Below are 24,884 nucleotides of genomic sequence, written 5' to 3'. Positions count from 1 at the left end.
GGACTGTTTACATGACTGTGTCTTGAGAAAGAGTAGAATGAAGGAGTGGGATAGAATGGAAGGAGTAAGAGGAAGGTGATCACAGGTGTAATGGTATGACAAGTGAAACTGACAGAGAGGAAGATAGAGGGGGATTCAGAACTCTGACTAAGTGAAACTCTGTGGCTTCCCTCCTTCCTCCCTTTAGTAACCGTTACGCTGCTGCTGGTGGTAGTGGAAGTTGTGAGTTGCAAGTTTTGGTCCACTAGGGGTTAAGGTTAGGCCTCCCGAGCTGCGCAGCGTTCTAAGATCCGGGTTTGATCCCAGGCTGTGTCACAAACGGCCGTGGCCGGGAGTCCCATATGGGTAAGGTGACTATATACAGGGTCAGTTCTATTACCATATTAACAATGTGTAGGGATACTGGAGTGATGGAGGTAGGGGTAATCGTACTATATACACGGTCAGTTCCAATACCATATTAAAACCTCTTATGGCTGAGATCGGCTAAGATTCCGTTAACAGGATCAATTTGACAACAGCCAGTGAAAGTGCAGGGCGCCAAATTCAAACAGAAATCTCATAATTAAAATTCCTCAAACATACAAGTATTTCACACCATTTTAAAGATAAACTTGTTGTTAATCCCACCACAGTGTCCGATTTCAAAAAGGCTTTACGACGAAAGCACACCAAACGATTATGTTAGGTCAGTACCTAGTCACAGAAATACACAGCCATTTTTCCAGCCAAAGAGAGGATTCACAAAAAGCAGAAATAGAGATAAAATGAATCACCAGCCTTTGATGTTCTTCATCAGATGATACTCGTAGGACTTCATGTTACACAATACAAGTATGTTTTGTTCGATAAAGTTCATATTTATATCCAAAAATCTCAGTTTACATTGTCGCGTTACGTTCAGTCATGTTTTGCTTCCAAAATATCCTGTGACTTTGCAGAGAGCCACATCAATTTACAGAAATACTCATAATAAACATTGCTAAAAGATACAACTGTTGTGCATGGAACTTTAGATAAACTTCTCCTTAATGCAACCGCTGTGTCAGATTTCAAAAAAGCTTTACCCAAAAAGCACACCATGCAATAATCTGAGTACAGCGCTCAGACACAAAACCAAGCCATACAGATACCCGCCATGTTGTGGAGTCAACAGAAGTCAGAAATAGCATTATAAATATTAACTTACCTTTGATCTTCATCAGAGTGCACTCCCAAGAATCCCAGTTCCACAATAAATGTTTGTTTTGTGTGCTAAAGTCCATCATTTATGTCCAAATACCTCCTTTTTGTTCGCGTGTTGAGTTCACAAATCCAAACTCACGACGTCCAGGCGAAAGTTCAGACGAAAAGTTCAAAAAAGTTATATTACAGTTCGTAGAAACATGTCAAACGATGTATAGAATCAATCTTTAGGATGTTTTTAACATAAATCTTCAATAATGTTCCAACCGGAGATTTCCTTTGTCTTTAGAATTGCAATGGAACGCAGGTCGCTCTCACATGAGCGTGCGAGATCATCTCATGCCACTCTGGGAGACCTGTTACACAATCAGCTATCATTCACCCCCACTTCACAGTAGAAGCATCAAACAAGGTTCTAAAGACTGTTGACATCTAGTGGAAGCCTTAGGAAGTGCAATATGACCCCATAGACACTGTATATTCGATAGGCAATTACTTGAAAAACTACAAACCTCAGATTTTCCACTTCCTGGTTGGATTCTTTCTCAGGTTTTTGCCTGCCATATGAGTTCTGTTATACTCACAGACATCATTCAAACAGTTTTAGAAACTTCACTGTTTTCTATCCAAATCTACTAATAATATGCATATATTAGCAACTGGGCCTGAGTAGCAAGGAGTTTACGCTGTGCACCTTATTCTTCCAAGCTACTCAATACTGCCCCCAGCCATAAGAAGTTAACAATGTGCAGGATACTGGAGTGATGGAGGTAGATATGTATTGGGGTAAGGTGACTATATACAGGGTCAGTTCCAGTACCATATTAACAATGTGCAAGATACTGGAGTGATGGAGGTAGATATGTATAGGGGTAAGGTGACTATATACAGGGTCAGTACCATATTAACAATGTGCAGGATACTGGAGTGATGGAGGTAGATATGTATTGGGGTAAGGTGACTATATACAGGGTCAGTTCCAGTACCATATTAACAATGTGCAAGATACTGGAGTGATGGAGGTAGATATGTATAGGGGTAAGGTAACTATATACAGGGTCAGTACCATATTAACAATGTGCAGGATACTGGAGTGATGGAGGTAGATATGTACTGGGGTAAGGTGACTATATACAGGGTCAGTTCTAGTACCATATTAACAATGTGCAGGATACTGGAGTGATGGAGGTAGATATGTATAGGGGTAAGGTGACTATATACAGGGTCAGTACCATATTAACAATGTGCAGGATACTGGCGTGATGGAGGTAGATATGTACTGGGGTAAGGTGACTAGGGTGTACTGGGGTAAGGTGACTAGGGTGTACTGGGGTAAGGTGACTAGGGTGTACTGGGGTAAGGTGACTAGGCATATACAGTTGAAGTCGGAAGTCTACATACACTTCAGCCAAATACATTTTAACTCAGTTTTTCACAATTCCTGACATTTAATCCTAGTAAAAAAATCTCTGTTTTAGGTCAGTTAGGATCACCACTTTATTTTAAGAATGTGAAATGTGAAATAATAGTAGAGTGATTTCTTTCTTTCATCACATTCCCAGTGGGTCAGAAGTTTACATACACTCAATTAGTACTTGGTAGCATTTCCTTTAAATTGTTTAAACTTGGGTCAAACGTTTCGGGTAGCCTTCCACAAGCTTCCCACAATAAGTTGGGTGAATTTTGGCCCCATTATTCCTGACAGAGCTGTTGTAACTGAGTCAGGTTTGTAGTTCTGCCCACAAATTTTCTATAGGATTGAGGACAGGGTTTTGTGATGGCCACTCCAATACCTTGACTTTGTTGTCCTTAAGCCATTTTGCCACAACTTTGGAAGTATGCTTGTGGTCATTGTGCAATTGGAAGACCCATTTGAGACCAAGCTTTAACTTCCTGACTGATGTCTTGAGATGTTGCTTCAATATATCCACATCATTTTCCTCCCTCATGATGCCATCTATTTTGTGAAGCGCACCAGTCCCTCTTGCAACAAAGCAGCCCCACAACATGATGCTGCCACCCCCGTGCTCCACGGTTGGGATGGTGTTCTTCGGCTTGCAAGTCTCTACCTATTTCCTACAAACATAATGATGGTCATTATGGTCAAATAGTTATATTTTTGTTTCATCAGACCAGAGGACATTTCTCCAAATAGTACGATCTTTGTCGCCATGTGCAGTTGCAAACTGTAGTCTGGATTTTTTTATGGTGGTTTTGGAGCAGTGGCTTCTTCCTTGCTGAGCGGCCTTTCAGGTTATGTCGATATAGGACTCGTTTTACTGTGGATATAGATACTTTTGCACCTGTTTCCTCCAGCGTCTTCACAAGGTCCTTTGCTGTTGTTCTGGGATTGATTCACACTATTCACACCAAAGTACGTTCATCTCTAGGAGACAGAAAGCGTCTCCTTCCTGAGCGGTATGGCGGCTGCGTGGTCCCATGGTGTTTATGCTTGCGTACTATTGTTTGTACACATGAACGTGGTACCTTCAGGCATTTGTAAATTGCTCTCAATGATGAACTAGACTTGTGGAGGTCTACAATTTTTTTCTGAGGTCTTGGCTGATTTCTTTTGATTTTCCCATAATGTCAAGCAAAGAGGCACTGAGTTTGAAGGTATGCCTTGAAATACATCCACAGATAGACCTCCAATTGACTCAAATGATGTCAATTAGCCTATCAGAAGCTTCTAAAGCCATGACATCCTTTTCCTGAATTTTCCAAGCTGTTTAAAGGCACAGTCAACTTAGTGTATGTAAATTCCAGTGAGTCATAAATTGTGATACAATGAATTATAAGTGAAATAATCTGTCTGTAAACAATTGTTGTAAAAATGACTTGTGTCATGCACAAAGTAGACGTCCTAACCGACTTGCCAAAACTATAGTTTGTTAACAAGAAATTTGTAGAGTGGTTGAAAAACTAGTTTTAATGACTCCAACTTAAGTGTATGTAAACTTCCGACTTCAACTGTATATAGCCCGTGTAGCCATTTTGCTTGCAAACTGATATGTGACACGTATTAATGCCAAAATACCATGCATAACAGAATATATATATATATTTATTTCACCACTATACTACATTGTTATTAATTACTGCATTGTTGGGCTTAGAGCTGCAATAAAGGCCTTTCAGTGGACTTGTGCACCTGACTTTACAACCTGAAACTTAACTATTGCGATGCTGTGAAATCCAACATTTGGAAACAAATGACCTAATGTTTTTCTTTTTGTATGTGCAATTATTATAATTTTGTCCAAACCTGAGAATATTCTAGATATTTAGATTTTTTTTTTATCTCTGTAGTCATCATCTGAATTATGCCCAATTGTGAGTTGACACTAACACACAATTTTGCACACTGACTAAGGAGGAACTAAGGAGGAAGTGAAAAGTTAGCACTACATGCTAAAAAGTTCCCCACCATGCATAAATGAATACATGTAATATTTTAACCTTCTACTGCAGTGGGCTAAATCATGGTCATACAGAGTGTTTCTTGGTAGTCTTAAACAAATCTACTTTGAAACAAAAGTATACACCTCAGACACACGGTTATGGGCTTAAAAAAAAGAAGACACCTGTACCATGTCAGATATAGAGTTGAAATGTATTACATTGAGTTTGAATCCCAATATTACACTTTATATACATCACAGAAGACTGAAATGGAACAAAACTGTTTGATTAAAAAACACTGGATCTCAGTGTTAAAAAAAAGAATTATGTTGATTAATTATTAAATTATGAAAAAAATTCATAACATTCCGACCATGAGGCAACTAGGTAATTTGACTGCAGGGAAGGGCTTCCTATGTGGGGGAGGTGAGGAGGCTGATCTTTTACAGTTTTAGATGTTCCAACTCTGGGTGAGTGGGCTATAATGATACCTTGACTCATCCGATGTGTCCCAAATGGCATCCTTTTGCCTAAACGGTGCACTACCTATAGGGCTCTGATTAAAAGTAGCACACTATATAGGGAATAGAGTGTCACTTGCGACTCAGAAAATTAATAACTTTACTCATCAACTCTGTTATATTGACTGGTTTATGCCTGTTTGATGGTTTCTCTGAGGGCATAGTGGGATTTCTTATAAGCGTCCGGATAAGTGTCCCACTCCTTGGAAGCGGCAGGTACGAATGTTGCCTGTAATCCATGGCCTCTGGTTGGGAAATGTATGTACGATCACTGTGGGGACAACGTCGTCGATGCACTTATTGATGAAGCCGGTGATTGAGGAGTATACCACCTAAAAGTTCATTTTTTTTACTGACATGGCCAAGAGCTACTGGCACAATATAGAACAGAGCAATAACACATTCTAGGTGCCTGCTCATCTGTAACAAGCAATATTATGATATCACCTTCCAAAGTCAGGCAGTTGCTGGTGCATTGGTTTGATACAGTAGGGCCTTTATCAATTATATTACATATCACTATATAATGAAATGATTTGGTCTCAGATTGACAATCCATTAGGCTATGCTAAATGGATACACTTGACTTCATAGTTTGTGTATACAAACACAACTGTATTATAATGTTGTTGTTTTTTTTGACAGACAATAACCCCTTAACCGACAGTCTATCAAAAATAATAGTATCTTGCAGCGATCTTTGACGACAGATAACAGGTGCCAACGTTAGAATGCTCTGGGCTTGTTCCTTGAGACACATTGGCTTTTCTAACAACAGTAACGAACTTGTACAATGAGAGACCGGAAACGTTTACCGTAATGCAATGTATAAATGCACACGTTTAACTTCAGGCTGCGTCACACGAACTAATAACTGATTTTCAATCGAAGTATTTGAAAATAGTGTATGTTGCGATTGTTAATTTACTTGTTTGAATTTTGAACGTTTAGTAGACTACGCTTTCAGAAAATGGTGGGCCATGTTTTTGGTTGTACTATGGTACTGGGTAACCTGGGAGTGGCTCCAGTCCACAACAGACACACAATGGATAGACAGACAGGCTTGATACAATATTACCACTGCTTGGTCGGCCTTTTGATACTGTAGCTCGTAGGAAATCGATAACATGGTTTAGTGACTGTAAAATATTGCCATTGCAGTGTGTCTTCAGTGGCCAATGTTGCTATAGCGAGGTTGCTAACGTCGTTAGCTAGCTTTGCTAACAGCAGGGGTATTGTTTTGCCGAAATCTCTAGCTGGCTAGCCTACCTCCACGTTAGCGAGTAGTAACACCTGAGGGAAAACTGCTTTAATACTACGAGATAGCTGCCTTTCAAAGAATATGGAAACCACTTTTGATGTAAATCATCTTTTCCCTGAAACGATTACAGTTTTGGACCATAATCTAATTGCAGGTGGAACATCGCTGGGAAGGTAACGTTAGGCTTATCGTTTTCAGCAGCCAGAACAGCTTTTCATTTAGCATAATTATTTTCATTTGGCAGATTATATGCAAATATAATGTGTTTGAAGCAAAGTTTACGACCTCTGGCTACATGTGATGTTCTTTACAACATGAGAGAGAGAGCATCCGCCCTGTCAACCCAATACAGTTGTGCATGACGTCAATAGTGTATCGATATGCGGTGTTCATGTGCTAGTCTGAACTAGCGGAGCATTAAAAACAACTGGGATTTAGGAAATCTTCGACTTTCGACTTCAGTGTGTTCAAGATAACTGTGAAAATGGTTTTTGAATTGTCAGCAATTCGGAATTCCAAGTCAGAAACTTTGGCATCTTTATTGAACTCGGACTTTCCGACCTGAAGATACAATGTTGATTTGACTTCATTTTTTTCTCGAGTTCCCAGTTGTCTTGAAAGCACCACAAGAAAAGGACATGTCACACTCGTTGAACTGCTTGTAATACACATGCCGCATTCAAAAAGTTAGCAAATCAGAAATGTCCGAATTTCTACTAATCATTCAATCCCTTCCCCAGCATGCTAATTCAAAGTGACAAACGGTCTATAAAGCCTATATGTAACCTACATTTATATTCTTACATTTTGACTGTTTTTGATAAAAGATCACTGAGCAGTATGAAACACTAGGCTACTATATTAGACCAATACTGTAAAATACACTTGTGATCAATAGAGCCCCACAGTGGAGGTGTCATAATGCCCATAAAACCTAGCGGTCAAACAGGGAAATGGTTCCAAGCGTTTTTCCACCATTCATTTTCCCCATAGGGGATTATAGAAACACTTATAATAAGGGCTGTGTTTCGTGTAGGCTTACCCTGGAGTGACGTTTTGATAACCATGTAAATCTCTTGGTTCTATTTACTCTCTGATTCGAAAATGCTAATTATAATGAAAGTAGACATCATGCAAGACTAAAAATCCCTGCAAGCTCCTGCACGTCATCTCTGGCTGGCACCTTTACTAACAGGTATTGTCAATTTAAAACATGCACAAGACACTTCACAGAATTGTCAATTTAAAGAAGTGTAGCCAATTTATTAATTACAAAATGTAGCTAACATTAGATAGTTAATCCAGAGAATCCAGAGATTCTTTACCTCAATTTTGCAGTCTCGTCCAGATCATCATGGCATTTGTAGTTCTTTATGAAATCCACATTAGCAGCTAATTAGCATTTACATTTTTTTTTGGGGGGGGGGGGGGGGTAAATACAGGTGAAAGATATTGATTAAGGTCACCTTGTCCTAAGGAGATTTACACTTATCAAAACGTCACGCCAGGGTAAGACCACACCTTATTTTAAGTGTTTCTAAAGTCCCCTATGGGAAAAATTATTGGAACCATTTCCTTGTTTTGACCGCTAGGTTTTATGGGTATCAATAACAAGTTACAACGAGCTACCACAAGGCAGCTTCTTGTCATTAGCTATCTGACTGTTCAGAATCATAACAAAGCACGGCTTCCGGCCACATCGATGAGCAAGCATCATTTTGGTGTCAGCCAACCCATCTATAGATCTCCAGGGCCCTGCCCCAGTATGCCTGAGAGAGAGTTTTTTTCTCCTTTATTTAACTAGGCAAGTCAGTTAAGAACAAATTCTTATTATAATGACGGCCTATGAACAGTGGGTTAACTGCCTTGTTCAGGGGCAGAATGACAGATTTGTACCTTGTCAGCTCGGGGATTCGATCTTGCAACCTTTCGGTTACTAGTACAACTAGAACAACCATTAGGCTACCTGCCACCCAGATGTCTCTAACGCCCAGGAAGCTCCAATTCAAACTCCCATTAGACGGCTCTGCAAGCGTTTTAATGTCAAAATATGTTTCTCACCAAATATGGAGTTTTGCTGAGCAACTATTTTCATTTACTGCCATTACGGCCAGTATTCATTTCCAAAAAAGGTATCAGTTGGAAGTACATACCGGCCGTAACGGGGATAAATTAAGAAAGTTGCTCAGCGAAACTTCATATTTGGTCAGTGACAAACTTATTTGGACATTATTAAAAGGCTTGCAAAGCTGTCTAATTTGAATCTGAGCTTCCTGGGCGTTACGCCTCAATCACACCGACAGCGGCACAAAATAGTACGCAGCATCATCTGGATACGTGTGCAACAAAAGTTTCAAATTCACCTTCTGCTACCATTTGATACATACGTTCCATAAATCCAACATGTGCACCACCCAGAACGCACTGCAACTGCCTCTGCAACATAACGCTGCAAGGCAAACGCAACGTTTCATTGGAAATGAATGTAATTCTGGTGTACCAAAATGCAATGATGCTGTCGGTGTGATCGAGGCATTCGAGAGCAGACCCGTCATACTCATCATCAACATCTCTAACGCACAGATACTGAGGCACAGGGCCTGGTTTCCCAAAATCCTCTTAGCGCTGAGTTAATCGTTAAAACCTTCACAGGAGCATTGTTGAATCTCAGAGCTGTTTTTTCCGAAACCGTCATTACTAAAATTGTACTTGAAAATGCTTGTTATTTACCGACTTTACTTTTTTCACATTTTGTTACGTTACAGCCTTATTCTAAAATTGCTGAGGATTTTTTATTTATTTAATCAATCTGCACACAATACCCCATAATGGCATTTATTAAAAATAAAAAACAGAAATACCCTTATTTACATAAGTATTCAGACCCTTTGCTCTGAGACAGGAAATTGAGCTCACGTGCATCCTGTTTCCATTGAACGTCCTTGATGTTTCTACAACTTAATTGGAGTGTGCCTTTCCATGATTTGGAAAGGCACACACCTGTCTATATAAGGTCTCACGGTTGACAGTGCATGTCAGAGCAAAAACCAAGCCATGAGGTCGAAGGAATTGTCGATAGACCTCCGAAACAGGATTGTGTCGAGGCACAGATCTGGAGAAGGGTACCAGCACATTTCTGCAGCATTGAAGTTCTCCAAGAACACAGTGGCCTCCATCATTCTTAAATGGAAGAAGTTTGGAACCAACAAGACTCTTCCTACAGCTGGCCACCTGGCCAAACTGAGCAATCGGGGGAGAAGGGCCTTGGTCAGGGAGGTGACCAAGAACCTGATGGTCACTCTGACAGAGCACTAGAGTTCCTCTGTGTAGATGGGAGAACCTTCCAGAAGGACAACCATCTCTGCAGCACTCCACCAATCAGGCCTTTATGGTAAGGTGGCCAGACGGAAGCCATTCCTCAGTAAAAGGCACATGACAGCCCGCTTGGAGTTTTCCAAAAGGCACCTAAAGACTCAGACCATGAGAAACAAGATTCTCTGGTCTGATGAAACCAAGATTGAACTCTTTGGCCTGAAGGCCAAGTGTCACATCTGGAGGAAACCTGGCATCATCCCTACGGTGAAGCATGGTGGTGGCAGCATCATGCTGTGGGGATGTTTTTCAGCGGCAGGGACTTGGAGGCTAGTCAGGATCGAGGGAAAGATGAACGGAGCAAAGTACAGAGAGATCCTTGATGAAAAGCTGCTCCAGAGCGCTCAGGACCTCAGACTGGGGTAAAGGTTCACCTTCCAACAGGACAACGACCCTAAGCACACAGCCAAGACAACGCAGGAGTGGCTTTAGGACAAGTCTCTGAATTTCCTTCGAGTGGCACAGCCAGAGCCTGGACTTGAACCCAATCAAACATCTATGAAGAGACCTAAAAATAGCTGTGCAGCAATGCTCCCCATCCAACCTAACAGAGCTTGAGAGGATCTGCAGAGAAGAATAGGAGAAACTCCGCAAATACAGGTGTGCCAAGCTTGTAGCGTCATACCCAAGAAGACTCGAGGCTGTAATCACTGCCAAAGGTGCTTCTACAAAATACTGTGCAAAGGGTCTGAATACTTATGTAAATGTGATGTTTCAGTTTTTGTATTTTTAATGAATTCGTTACAAAATAAAAAAAACAGTTTATGTTTTGTCATTATAGCGTATTGTGTGGATTGATGAGGGAATAAAACTATTTAATCAGTTTTAGAATAAGGCTGTAACATAACAAAATGTGGAACAAAGTAAAGGGGGTGAATACTTTCCGAAACGCACTGTATCTATACTGAACAAGAATATAAAGGCAACATGCAACAATTTCAACAATTTTACTGAGTTACAGTTCATATATGAAATCAGTTAATTGAAATATATTCATTAGTCCCTAATCCAGGGGTGTCAAACTCATTCCACGGAGGGCCTAGTGTCTGCAGGTTTTTGGTTTTTCCTTTCAATAAAGCCCTAGACAACCAGGTGTGGGGAGTTCCTAACTAATTAGTGATGTTAATTCATCAATCAAGTACAAGGGAGGAGCGAAAACCCGCAGACACTCGGCCCCCCGTGGAATGAGTTTGACACCTGTGCCCTAATCTATGGATTTCACATGAATGGGCAGGGGCACAGTCAAGGGTGGCCTTGGGAGGGCATAGGCCCTCCCACTTGGGAGCCAGGTCCACCCTCTGGGGAGCCAGGCACAGCCATTCAAAATGAGTTTTTCCCCACAAAAAGGCTTCATTACAGACAAAAATATTCCTCCGTTTAATCATCTGTGGCTGGTCTCAGGCGATCCCGCAGGTGAAGAAGCCAAATTTCGGGGTCCTGGGGTGGCGTGGTTACACATGGTCTGTGGTTGTGAGGCCGATTGGACGTACTGCGAAATTCTCTAAAACAACATTGGAGGCGGCTAATGGTAGAGAAATGAACATTCATTTCTCTGGCTACAGCAACATTCCTGCAGTCAGCATGTCAATTGCACGCTCCCTCAGAGCTTAAGACATCTGCGGCGTTGTGTGACAAAACTGCACATTTTTAGAGTGGTCTTTTATTGTCCCCAGCACAAGGTGCACCTGTGTAATGATCATGCTGTTTCAATCAGCTTCTTGATATGCCACATCTGTTAGGTGGATGGATTATCTTGGCAGAGGATAAATGCTCACTAACATGGATGTAAACAATTTTGTCCACAAAATTTGAGAGAAATTAGCTTTTTGTGCAGTATGGAACATTTCTGGGATCTTTTGAAACATGGGACCAACAATTTACATGTTGTGTTTAAGGTTTTATTAGTATATTTCAATGATATTCAAATCAATTTCATGTTCATCCAATTTAGTTTCATTTGACTACTGTCTGTAATTTTTGCCTCAATATATTTCATGACGTGTTGCTTAACAGTAGCCCTAGATCTCTTTTACATTACATTACACATCAGTCATTGGACGAAGGCGTCTTCTCTAGGGGAGAGTTTTGTTAACATCCCCGACATTCAACCTAAACATTAACACGTGATGCTCGGTTTAAATATTAACACGCATCGCTTGGTTTAAACATTAACACGCATCGCTCGGTTTAAACATTAACACGCATCGCTCGGTTTAAACATTAACACGTGACGCTCGGTCTCAATATTAACACGTGACGCTCGGTCTCAACATTAACACGCATCGCTCGGTTTAAACATTAACACGCATCGCTCGGTCTCAACATTAACACGTGATGCTCGGTCTCAACATTACCACGCATCGCTCGGTCTCGACATTAACACGTGACGCTCGGTCTCAACATTAACACGTGACGCTCGGTCTCGACATTAACACGTGACGCTCGGTCTCGACATTAACACGTGACGCTCGGTCTCAACATTAACACGTGATGCTCGGTCTCAACATTAACACGTGATGCTCGGTCTCAACATTACCACGCATCGCTCGGTCTCGACATTAACACGTGACGCTCGGTCTCGACATTAACACGTGACGCTCGGTCTCGACATTAACACGTGACGCTCGGTCTCGACATTAACACGTGACGCTCGGTCTCGACATTAACACGTGATGCTCGGTCTCAACATTAACACGTGATGCTCGGTCTCAACATTAACACGTGACGCTTGGTCTCGACATTAACACGTGATGCTCGGTCTCGACATTACCACGCATCGCTCGGTCTCGACATTAACACGTGATGCTCGGTCTCAACATTACCACGTGATGCTCGGTCTCGTCATTAACACGTGATGATCGGTCTCGACATTAACACGTGATGCTCGGTCTCGACATTAACGCGTGATGCTCAGTCTCAACATTACCACGTGATGATCGGTCTCAACATTACCACGTGATGATCGGTCTCGACATTAACACGTGACGCTCGGTCTCGACATGAACACGTGATGCTCGGTCTCGACATTACCACGTGACGCTCGGTCTCGACATTACCACGTGACGCTCGGTCTCGACATTACCACGTGACGCTCGGTCTCGACATTAACACGTTACGCTCGGTCTCGACATTACCACGCGATGCTCGGTCTCGACATTACCACGTGACGCTCGGTCTCGACATTAACACGTGACGCTCGTTCTCAACATTAACACGTGACGCTCGGTCTCAACATTAACACGTGATGCTTGGGATGAACATTCATATCAGCAAGTAATAATTTCCACAAAACACAAGTTTAAATTGATACACACCTTGATAGGGTTCGTGTTCCCACACAGCCATATCTCTGTGTTGCAGCGCTTGTTTACAGGAAACAGACGAGGCGACAACCTGTGCTAATTAGCTATCTAACATGTTTCCTGAACACCTGTGTGTAAGTGTAACTCAGGAAGTGTAGTTTGGTCGGATGGAGGCTCCATAGCTGTATGGATCTGTAACTGCTACAGTGTAGTTTAGTAGGATGGAGACTCCATAGCTGTATGGATCTGCTACAGTGTAGTTTAGTAGGATGGAGACTGTATGGATCTGTAACTGCTACAGTGTAGTTTAGTAGGATGGAGGCTGTATGGATCTGTAACTGCTACAGTGTAGTTTAGTAGGATGGAGGCTGTATGGATCTGTAACTGCTACAGTGTAGTTTAGTAGGATGGAGGCTGTATGGATCTGTAACTGCTACAGTGTAGTTTAGTAGGATGGAGGCTCCATAGCTGTATGGATCTGTAACTGCTACAGTGTAGTTTAGTAGGATGGAGGCTCCATAGCTGTATGGATCTGTAACTGCTACAGTGTAGTTTAGTAGGATGGAGGCTGTATGGATCTGTAACTACTACAGTGTAGTTTAGTAGGATGAAGGCTCCATAGCTGTATGGATCTGTAACTGCTACAGTGTAGTTTAGTAGGATGGAGACTCCATAGCTGTATGGATCTGTAACTGCTACAGTGTAGTTTAGTAGGATGGAGGCTGTATGGATCTGTAACTGCTACAGTGTAGTTTAGTAGGATGGAGAACCCATAGCTGTATGGATCTGTAACTGCTACAGTGTAGTTTAGTAGGATGGAGGCTGTATGGATCTGTAACTGCTACAGTGTAGTTTAGTAGGATGGAGACTCCATAGCTGTATGGATCTGTAACTGCTACAGTGTAGTTTAGTAGGATGGAGGCTGTATGGATCTGTAACTGCTACAGTGTAGTTTAGTAGGATGGAGGCTGTATGGATCTGTAACTGCTACAGTGTAGTTTAGTAGGATGGAGGCTCCATAGCTGTATGGATCTGTAACTGCTACAGTGTAGTTTAGTAGGATGGAGGCTGTATGGATCTGTAACTGCTACAGTGTAGTTTAGTAGGATGGAGGCTGTATGGATCTGTAACTGCTACAGTGTAGTTTAGTAGGATGGAGGCTGTATGGATCTGTAACTGCTACAGTGTAGTTTAGTAGGATGGAGGCTGTATGGATCTGTAACTGCTACAGTGTAGTTTAGTAGGATGGAGAACCCATAGCTGTATGGATCTGTAACTGCTACAGTGTAGTTTAGTAGGATGGAGGCTGTATGGATCTGTAACTACTACAGTGTAGTTTAGTAGGATGGAGGCTATATGGATCTGTAACTGCTACAGTGTAGTTTAGTAGGATGGAGGCTGTATGGATCTGTAACTGCTACAGTGTAGTTTAGTAGGATGGAGGCTGTATGGATCTGTAACTGCTACAGTGTAGTTTAGTAGGATGGAGGCTGTATGGATCTGTAACTGCTACAGTGTAGTTTAGTAGGAGGGAGGCTCCATAGCTGTATGGATCTGTAACTGCTACAGTGTAGTTTAGTAGGATGGAGGCTCATAGCTGTATGGATCTGTAACTGCTACAGTGTAGTTTAGTAGGATGGAGGCTGTATGGATCTGTAACTACTACAGTGTAGTTTAGTAGGATGGAGACTCCATAGTTTAGTAGGATGGAGGCTCATAGCTGTATGGATCTGTAACTGCTACAGTGTAGTTTACTAGGATGGAGGCTGTATGGATCTGTAACTGCTACAGTGTAGTTTAGTAGGATGGAGACTCCATAGCTGTATGGATCTGTAACTGCTACAGTGTAGTTTAGTAGGATGGAGGCTCCATAGCTGTATGGATCTGTAACTGCTACAGTGTAGTTTAGTAGGATGGAGGCTCCATAGCTGTATGGATCTGTAACTACTACAGTGTAGTTTAGTAGGATGGAGGCTGTATGGATCTGTAACTGCTACAGTGTAGTTTAGTAGGATGGAGACTCCATAGCTGTATGGATCTGTAACTGCTACAGTGTAGTTTAGTAGGATGGAGGCTGTATGGATCTGTAACTGCTACAGTGTAGTTTAGTAGGATGGAGGCTGTATGGATCTGTAACTGCTACAGTGTAGTTTAGTAGGATGGAGACTCCATAGCTGTATGGATCTGTAACTGCTACAGTGTAGTTTAGTAGGATGGAGGCTGTATGGATCTGTAACTGCTACAGTGTAGTTTAGTAGGATGGAGGCTCCATAGCTGTATGGATCTGTAACTACTACAGTGTAGTTTAGTAGGATGGAGGCTGTATGGATCTGTAACTGCTACAGTGTAGTTTAGTAGGATGGAGACTCCATAGCTGTATGGATCTGTAACTGCTACAGTGTAGTTTAGTAGGATGGAGGCTGTATGGATCTGTAACTGCTACAGTGTAGTTTAGTAGGATGGAGGCTCCATAGCTGTATGGATCTGTAACTGCTACAGTGTAGTTTAGTAGGATGGAGGCTGTATGGATCTGTAACTGCTACAGTGTAGTTTAGTAGGATGGAGGCTGTATGGATCTGTAACTGCTACAGTGTAGTTTAGTAGGATGGAGACTGTATGGATCTGTAACTGCTACAGTGTAGTTTAGTAGGATGGAGGCTGTATGGGTCTGTAACTGCTACAGTGTAGTTTAGTAGGATGGAGACTGTATGGATCTGTAACTGCTACAGTGTAGTTTAGTAGGATGGAGACTGTATGGATCTGTAACTGCTACAGTGTAGTTTAGTAGGATGGAGACTCCATAGCTGTATGGATCTGTAACTGCTACAGTGTAGTTTAGTAGGATGGAGGCTGTATGGATCTGTAACTGCTACAGTGTAGTTTAGTAGGATGGAGAACCCATAGCTGTATGGATCTGTAACTGCTACAGTGTAGTTTAGTAGGATGGAGGCTGTATGGATCTGTAACTACTACAGTGTAGTTTAGTAGGATGGAGGCTGTATGGATCTGTAACTGCTACAGTGTAGTTTAGTAGGATGGAGGCTCTATAGCTGTATGGATCTGTAACTGCTACAGTGTAGTTTAGTAGGATGGAGGCTCCATAGCTGTATGGATCTGTAACTGCTACAGTGTAGTTTAGTAGGATGGAGGCTCCATAGCTGTATGGATCTGTAACTACTACAGTGTAGTTTAGTAGGATGGAGGCTGTATGGATCTGTAACTGCTACAGTGTAGTTTAGTAGGATGAAGGCTCCATAGCTGTATGGATCTGTAACTGCTACAGTGTAGTTTAGTAGGATGGAGGCTCTATAGCTGTATGGATCTGTAACTGCTACAGTGTAGTTTAGTAGGATGGAGGCTCCATAGCTGTATGGATCTGTAACTGCTACAGTGTAGTTTAGTAGGATGGAGGCTGTATGGATCTGTAACTGCTACAGTGTAGTTTAGTAGGATGGAGACTCCATAGCTGTATGGATCTGTAACTGCTACAGTGTAGTTTAGTAGGATGGAGACTGTATGGATCTGTAACTGCTACAGTGTAGTTTAGTAGGATGGAGGCTGTATGGATCTGTAACTACTACAGTGTAGTTTAGTAGGATGGAGACTGTATGGATCTGTAACTGCTACAGTGTAGTTTAGTAGGATGGAGGCTGTATGGATCTGTAACTGCTACAGTGTAGTTTAGTAGGATGGAGGCTGTATGGATCTGTAACTGCTACAGTGTAGTTTAGTAGGATGGAGGCTGTATGGATCTGTAACTGCTACAGTGTAGTTTAGTAGGATGGAGAACCCATAGCTGTATGGATCTGTAACTGCTACAGTGTAGTTTAGTAGGATGGAGGCTGTATGGATCTGTAACTGCTACAGTGTAGTTTAGTAGGATGGAGGCTGTATGGATCTGTAACTACTACAGTGTAGTTTAGTAGGATGGAGGCTGTATGGATCTGTAACTGCTACAGTGTAGTTTAGTAGGATGGAGGCTGTATGGATCTGTAACTGCTACAGTGTAGTTTAGTAGGATGGAGAACCCATAGCTGTATGGATCTGTAACTACTACAGTGTAGTTTAGTAGGATGGAGGCTGTATGGATCTGTAACTACTACAGTGTAGTTTAGTAGGATGGAGGCTGTATGGATCTGTAACTGCTACAGTGTAGTTTAGTAGGATGGAGGCTCCATGGCTGTATGGATCTGTAACTGCTACAGCGTAGTTTAGTAGGATGGAGGCTGTATGGATCTGTAACTGCTACAGTGTAGTTTAGTAGGATGGAGACTCCAAGGCAGAATGGTTGACGGCTGTAGGGAGAAGGCAGAATAGCTCACAGCTGTAGGGAGAAGGCAGAATGGCTGACGGCTGTAGGGAGAAGGCAGAATGGCTGACGGCTGTAGGGAGAAGGCAGAATGGCTGACGGCTGTAGGGAGAAGGCAGAATAGCTGACGGCTGTAGGGAGAAGGCAGAATGGCGCCTAGAGTTTTAGAGGAGCTGCTCTAACAGCTGGTGTATTATTGTTGGATAAGCATTATAATAACCCGACCTCGACATTCGCAGCCATTAGGTGATAATAACTCTAGGAGCTGATCCGTCGTCAGTGTTGTGGAATAATTCTAATGTTAAAGGTAATACTTTGAATGGAGAAAGCTGATCCGAGAGCAGCTCTGCCTTTTTCCTTTCCATCCTATCAGTATCAACACATGCGACACAGTTAGTGACTGTTCTCTCTGCTTGGTGTTACATCTTCGGCCGTTGTAGGAAAGATACGTGTTAAAGCACTCGGAAGCCTTAAGTTCCATCGCTACGTGTGAAACTGTCACTGATTGGTTTTGCTGTTACAGTATTAAATGAATCCAACCTCCCCATCTCCTCTCTTCACATTTCTCCTCTTTCTCTTTTTTAAAAATTCTTTATTATAGGTCAGATCCTCAACCCCAAATTGCAGCAGTCATTGATGAACTTGGAAGAGCCTCAGCCAAGGTGTGTAGCCAAGCTACTGTGGGTGGTTGGGTTCGTGCTGTGTCCTATTTGTTTTTAGCCGTAGGCTCTAGTTTCATTCACGCTATTGTTTTTTCCCCAGGCCCAATACTTGACAGCCCCAATCACAAGTGCATCCAAGCTGCAGACCAACAAGCACCATCTCTACCTGCTGAAGGACGGAGAAAGCAATGGGTACCGCTACCTACCTACCCACCCATCCACCCACCCTCCCTCCCTCCCTCCCTCCCTCCCTCCCTCCCTCCCTCCCTCCCTCCCTCCCTCATCACAGAACATGCATGAACAGCTCTCTGTTTCTATCTTCCTCTGGAACATAGAAATAGTATTACTAGAACGGGGGGAAAACGCCTCGCTCCCCATCACAGATTTTCATTGGAAAACGTAATCATCTACTATTGAGGACATTTTGTCCAGCGCCAAACAGAATCCGACAACAGAACATGCACGTCTGTTTCTGTTCAGACCTCTCTTCTGGAAGTCGTTCAAGAAATAGCTGATGTTCACTGTACAGTAGCAAGAGCTTCTCAAGGCCACCTTGGCATGTCCACTACTGTCACAGAATGTTGTTTTCTTTCCGTCCTTGTTTCTGTAATGAGTTGTGAGGTGATGAAGGGGGTGCAGTTAGTGGATAAACGGTACGGTGCTGAAACCAACACTACTGTTTACTACTTCTGGTTTCTCTCACTGGAATTCACTCCAATGGAAAACAAAGTGAGTCATTTTAATGACTTCTGCATTCCTCTTGCTTCCAATGTAGCAGCTTGACTCTCTCTCTCTCTCTCTCTCTCTCTCTCTCTCTCTCTCTCTCTCTCTCTCTCTCTCTCTCTCTCTACCTCTACCTCTCTCTCTCTCTCTCTACCTCTCTCTCTACCTCTCTCTCTCTCTCTCTCTCTACCTCTCTCTCTACCTCTACCTCTCTCTCTCTCTCTACCTCTCTTTTTTCTCTCTCTCTCTTTCTCTGTCTCTCTCTCTCTCTCTCCTCCCACGCACACAGAGGAAGGGGACTTGCGGTGGGGTTTCTGAAGGTTGGCTATAAGAAGTTATTTCTGCTTGTGAGTCCCACTTTCTTAATTTGTTTTTTTCCACAATGTATTTGATGCAACATAGGCAAAAGTTTGTTTCTATTAATACAAAAGTGTGTTTCCTGTTTTGCAACGCTTATTCAGTAAAAGGGAGTGATCAGTTCATTCAAGTGTAGGGCTGTGACAGTCTTGGAATTTTGGACAATTGGCCAGCCAAATGACCTCGGTCACCGTAATAACTGATCGAATAGCAAAACAAATAAGCATATGTCCTCCACTCCTGTCTGCATGTGCTGCCATAGAAATATATTGAATAGAACGGGAGTCCCCATTCAAGTCAATGATGGCATAATGGGTGGACTGGCGGTCATTGCAGGTGTACCCATAGGAACAAAACAGGAAGTAAAATATGCGCTGTGATTTGTTGATTCAGCTCAACTGAAATGCATTCCATTGCATGATCATTTTAAATGAACATTCTACATTACCATGGAAATTATTGCATCACAATAGCAGGCAGCAATAGATCTAGGTTAATAATATACAGGTTAAGACAAGGATTCTAATATCCCATAACCCTTTGTGCCACTATTCAACAAGGGACTCTTTTTACTGACTCGGATCTTTTCAAAATAACAAATCTTTTGACTCATTTAGTACATTTGAGGCTGTGATTTGAGTCAGTAATGCCTGGAAGATGCAGGACTCCCTACCGGCGAACGATCAACTGAAAACTTGAAAGAGTCATGATTCTACAAGCCTCTCATTCACGTCTCGTTCTCTTATAGGGGACTTATTGCAGCTCTCAGAAATGAGACTTGTGAACGCGTGCTTTAAACAATGTACATTTGCTAATTGCCAAGCATACAACTATGTCTGCTTTGGACTGACTAGCAGGTCAAACGGATGTCCAACAATAACAAATCGTTCGCACATCCCTACGAGGGACAAGCTCACGCATTTGGAATGACTGGGAGTGAATTGTAGCAGTACAGAACGTTTGCCTTCAAAGTGAAAAATAAACACAATCATAGTGAATGTTAGCTAAATACTCAGCAAAAACATAACATAACCATAGCCCTAGTAGACTCCGCCAGCAATATTATCATCATTGGTCAAATGATTGTATTATTTTAGGTGACTTTAATTAGAATTGGCTAGATAAATCCTCTGCTAAGGATAGAAAAACGACTGAAAATATGTATTTTACTCAATTAATTGTAGAAGCAACGAGAATCAACCCACACATTTATAATGGGACGTTGTTGGGTTGGCTCTTGGTGACACGTCCTGTCAGGGTTCTAAGTTCAGGTGTTCTTCCAGACTGCTTCAGTGATCATTCCATCATCTATTGTCTTTGGAACATGAACATACCTAAAGCACCACCTAAATTATTGATTTATTTAAGACAATGTAAATATTGATGACTTGATATCCATAAAGTGGAAAAGATAATGTAGTGGTGATTGTCCTATGAAAAGCCACTGGCACAGGAGAGAGCTGTCCACAAGAATCAGCTTTCCAAACGTTACTCTTTTCAGGTCAACTTCCCATTTTATTGCGTGTATATAAAATTGTAAATTGCTCCAAAACACATATTCCTATAGAAAAGGTGCAGAGAGATGCATTCTATAAGCTGTATCTGTGATACAGTAACAACTGCATGTGCTCTCCTCTCACCTGTGCTTAATCCTTCCTATATACACACACGACCAGTGACCCATGACCTCAACATATAGTGCCCTCTAGTGTACAAAACAAGTGAAAACAACCCTTGACAGACAACAAATACACACAACACAAACAGGCAAAAACAGCTCCTAAAGATAGTCTGACAAATAATAACAAAAAAATATCCATAGCAGTTCTGGAAATACACAAATAACTTTTAAATAGGTTAAATAATATAAATGACACGGTCGGCAGCATTATAGCTGATGTTTTAATCTATTAGCTCATCTGTTACATCAGATAATCATTTCACCCACAATTCCATCAATGCTGGGTATACAGTTCCTTCAGGAAGTATTCACACCCCTTGGCTTTACACACATTTTGTAGTGTTATGGCCGGATTTTAAATGGATTCAATTACAATTTCGAGTCACTGACCTACACACAATGTCCCATAATGTAAAAGAGGAATTATGTTATTATTATTATTATTATTTTTAAATTACAAATTAATTACTAATGAAAAGATGAAATGTCTTGAGTCAATAAGTATTCAACCACTTGGTTATGACAAGCCTGAATAAGTTCAGGAGTAAACATTTCACATAAGTCACATAAGTTGCATGGACTCTCTGTGCAATAATAGTGTTAAACATAATTTTTGAATGACTACCTCATCTCTGTACCCCACACGTACCTCAGTCGAGCAGTGAATTTCAAACGCAGATTCAACCACAAAGACCAGGGAGGTTTTCCAATGCCTCGTAAAGAATGGAACCTATTGGTAGATGGGTAGACATTTTTAAAAAAAGCAGACATTGAATATCCCTTTGAGCATGGTGAAGTTATTAATTACACTTTGGGTGGTGTATCAATACACCCAGTCATAGTGCTGAGCGATTAGTGCTTTTCTAGCTTGGTTCGGTTTTGGTTAGATTATTTAAAAACAATCACGTTTTTCAATTTAATTTTTTAATTTTTTAAATATTCAATGCATTACGAAAAAATGACATAAATAATTTGAGTTTTTTAATGGAAATTCCAAATCCCAAAATTGTGAACATTCAATTGTCAAAACATAGAAAATATTCCATTGTCTCTGTCAGGTGTGACGGCTTTCGTCTTCCTCCTCGTCTGAGGTCAGAATGTGACATCAGGTCCACATTGAGTAAACATCAATAGAAATAACTATGAAATTATAAAATATATCAATTAAATCAATCAAATGTATTTATAAAGCCCTTCTTACATCAGCTGATATCTCAAAGTGCTGTACAGAAACCCAGCCTAAAACCCCAAACAGCAAGCAATGCAGGTGTAGACGCACGGTGGCTAGGGAAAAACTCCCTAGAAAGGCCAAAACCTAGGAAGAAACCTAGAGAGGAACCAGGCTATGAGGGGTGGCCAGTCATCTTCTGGCTGTGCCGGGTGGAGATTATAACAGAACATGGCCAAGATGTTCAAATGTTCATAAATGACCAGCATGGTCAAATAATAATAATCACAGTGGATGTCGAGGATGCAGCAAGTCAGCACCTCAGGAGTAAATGTCAGTTGGCTTTTCATAGCCGATCATTAAGAGTATCTCTACCGCTCCTGCTGTCTCTAGAGAGTTGAAAACAGCAGGTCTGGGACAGTTGGTACGTCCGGTGAATAGGTCAGGGTTACATAGCCGCAGGCAGAACAGTTGAAACTGGAGCAGCAGCACGGCCAGGTGGACTGGGGACAGCAAGGAGTCATCATGCCAGGTAGTCTTGAGGTATGGTCCTAGGGCTCAGGTCCTCCGAAAGAGAGAATTAGAGAGAGCATACTTAAATTCACACAGGACAGGAGAAATACTCCAGATATAACAGACTGACCCTAGCCCCCCGGCACAAACTACTGCAGCATAAATACTGGAGGCTGAGACAGGAGGGTTCAGGAGACACTGTGGCCCCATCTGATGATACCCCCGGACAGGGCCAAACAGGCAGGATATAACCCCACCCACTTTGCCAAAGCACAGCCCCCACACCACTAGAGGGATAACTTCAACCACCAACTTACCATCCTGAGACAAGGCCGAGTATAGCCCACAAAGATCTCCGCCACGGCACAACCCAAAGGGGGGCTCCAACCCAGACAGGAAGACCACGTCAGTGACTCAACCCACTCAAGTGATGTACCCCTCCTAGGGACGGCATGGAAGAGCACCAGTAAGCCAGTGACTCAGCCCCTGTAATAGGGTTAGAGGCAGAGAATCCCAGTGGAGAGGGGAACCGGCCAGGCAGAGACAGCAAGGGCGGTTCGTTGCTCCAGTGCCTTTCTGTTCACCTTCACACTCCTGGGCCAGACTACACTCAATCATAGGACCTACTGAAGAGATGAGTCTTCAGTAAAGACTTAAAGGTTGAGACTTGAGTCTGTGTCTCTCACATGGGTAGGCAGAACATTCCATAAAAATGTAAAGGTAATTTACCACCTTCACAAGTGCAGTCTCAGTGCTATGATGGGGTCTAAAACCAGACTGAAGCATTTCGTATACATTGTTTGTCTTCAGAAAGGCAGTGAGTTGCTGCGCAACAGCTTTTTTCAATTTTTTTTGAGAGGAATGGGAGATTCAATATAGGCTGATAGTATTTTATATTTTCTGGGTCAAGGTTTGGCTTTTTCAAGAGAGGCTTTATTACTGCCACTTTTAGTGAGTTTGGTACACATCTGGTGGATAGAGAGCCGTTTATTATGTTCAACATAGGAGGGCCGAGCACAGGAAGCAGCTCTTTCAGTAGTTTAGTTGGAATAGGGTCCAGTATGCAGCTTGAAGGTTTAGTGGCCATGATTATTTCCATCATTGTGTCAAGAGATATAGTACTAAAACACTTAAGTGTCTCTCTTGATCCTAGGTCCTGGCAGAGTTGTGCAGACTCAGGACAGCTGAGCTTTGGAGGAATACGCAGATTTAAAGAGGAATTTGCTTTCTAATGTTCATGATCTGTTCCTCAAAGAAGTTCATGAATTGATTACTGCTGAAGTGAAAGCCATCGTCACTTGGGGAATGCTGCTTTTTAGTTAGCTTTGCGACAGTATCAAAAATAAATTTCGGATTGTTTTTATTTTCCTCAATTAAGTTGGAAAAATAGGATGATCGAGCAGCAGTGAGGGCTCTTCGATACTGCACGGTACTGTCTTTCCAAGCTAGTCGGAAGACTTCCAGTTTGGTGTGGCACCATTTCCGTTCCAATTTTCTGGAAGCTTGCTTCAGAGCTTGGGTATTTTCTGTATACCAGGGAGCTAGTTTCTTATGACAAATGTTTTTCGTTTTTAGGGGTGCAACTGCATCTTGGGTATTGCGCAAGGTTAAATTGAGTTCCTCAGTTAGGTGGTTAACTGATTTTTGGTCTCTGACGTCCTTGGGTTAGCAACACTTCCGCCTTTGCGGGATTCACGGGGGATATGGTCACTAGTGAGGCCTCATTTAACACAGTAAATTCATCAGGCTTAAGCCATGTTTCAGTCAGGCCAATCACATCAAGATTATGATCAGTGATTAGTTCATTGACTATAACTGCCTTTGAAGTGAGGGATCTAACATTAAGCAGATGTATAATGCTTGTATGGATGTCAACCCCAACACATGTTCATGTCATCGTCACCAATCAACAGCATTACAGACTACCACCACAGATTTATGTATCTAGTTATGGTACCAGTTTATACAAACGGGAGTTAGCACTTCTTCAAAAACCTGAAAAGGGGACAACTTCTAAATGTTATGCAGCAAAAACAACCAAATATTTTAAAATCTGACTTTTAGTAACCACATTACAGGACTGTTACAATACATCAGTCATTACAGACTGTTACAATACATCAATCATTACAGACTGTTACAATACATCAATCATTACTAGACTGTTACAATACATCAATCATTACTAGACTGTTACAATACATCAATCATTACTAGACTGTTACAATACATCAATCATTACTAGACTGTTACAATACATCAATCATTACAGGACTGTTACAATACATCAATCATTACTAGACTGTTACAATACATCAATCATTACTAGACTGTTACAATACATCAATCATTACTAGACTGTTACAATACATCAATCATTACAGGACTGTTACAATACATCAATCATTACTAGACTGTTACAATACAT

At 41.8% G+C, this 24,884-nt stretch overlaps 1 protein-coding gene across 1 annotated transcript in view; it reads left to right on the top strand.

Moving 5' to 3' along the window:
• The first annotated feature begins 6,107 nt into the window (after nt 1-6,107).
• Nucleotides 6,108-24,884, top strand: part of LOC129830696 (alpha-tubulin N-acetyltransferase 1-like) — a 58,660-nt gene continuing 39,883 nt past the window's right edge. Inside the window, exons 1-4 of the mRNA XM_055893307.1 lie at nt 6,108-6,542; nt 17,954-18,014; nt 18,115-18,206; nt 19,027-19,084. Coding sequence (XP_055749282.1) covers nt 6,451-6,542; nt 17,954-18,014; nt 18,115-18,206; nt 19,027-19,084 — 303 coding nt within the window. The 5' untranslated portion in view covers nt 6,108-6,450. The remainder of the gene's footprint in view (nt 6,543-17,953; nt 18,015-18,114; nt 18,207-19,026; nt 19,085-24,884) is intronic.

This window comes from Salvelinus fontinalis, chromosome 32, assembly GCF_029448725.1.
Source record: "Salvelinus fontinalis isolate EN_2023a chromosome 32, ASM2944872v1, whole genome shotgun sequence".
NCBI lineage: Eukaryota > Metazoa > Chordata > Actinopteri > Salmoniformes > Salmonidae > Salvelinus > Salvelinus fontinalis.
The sequence above is the reverse complement of the archived record's forward strand: the minus strand, read 5'-3'. Positions and strand labels throughout refer to the sequence as shown.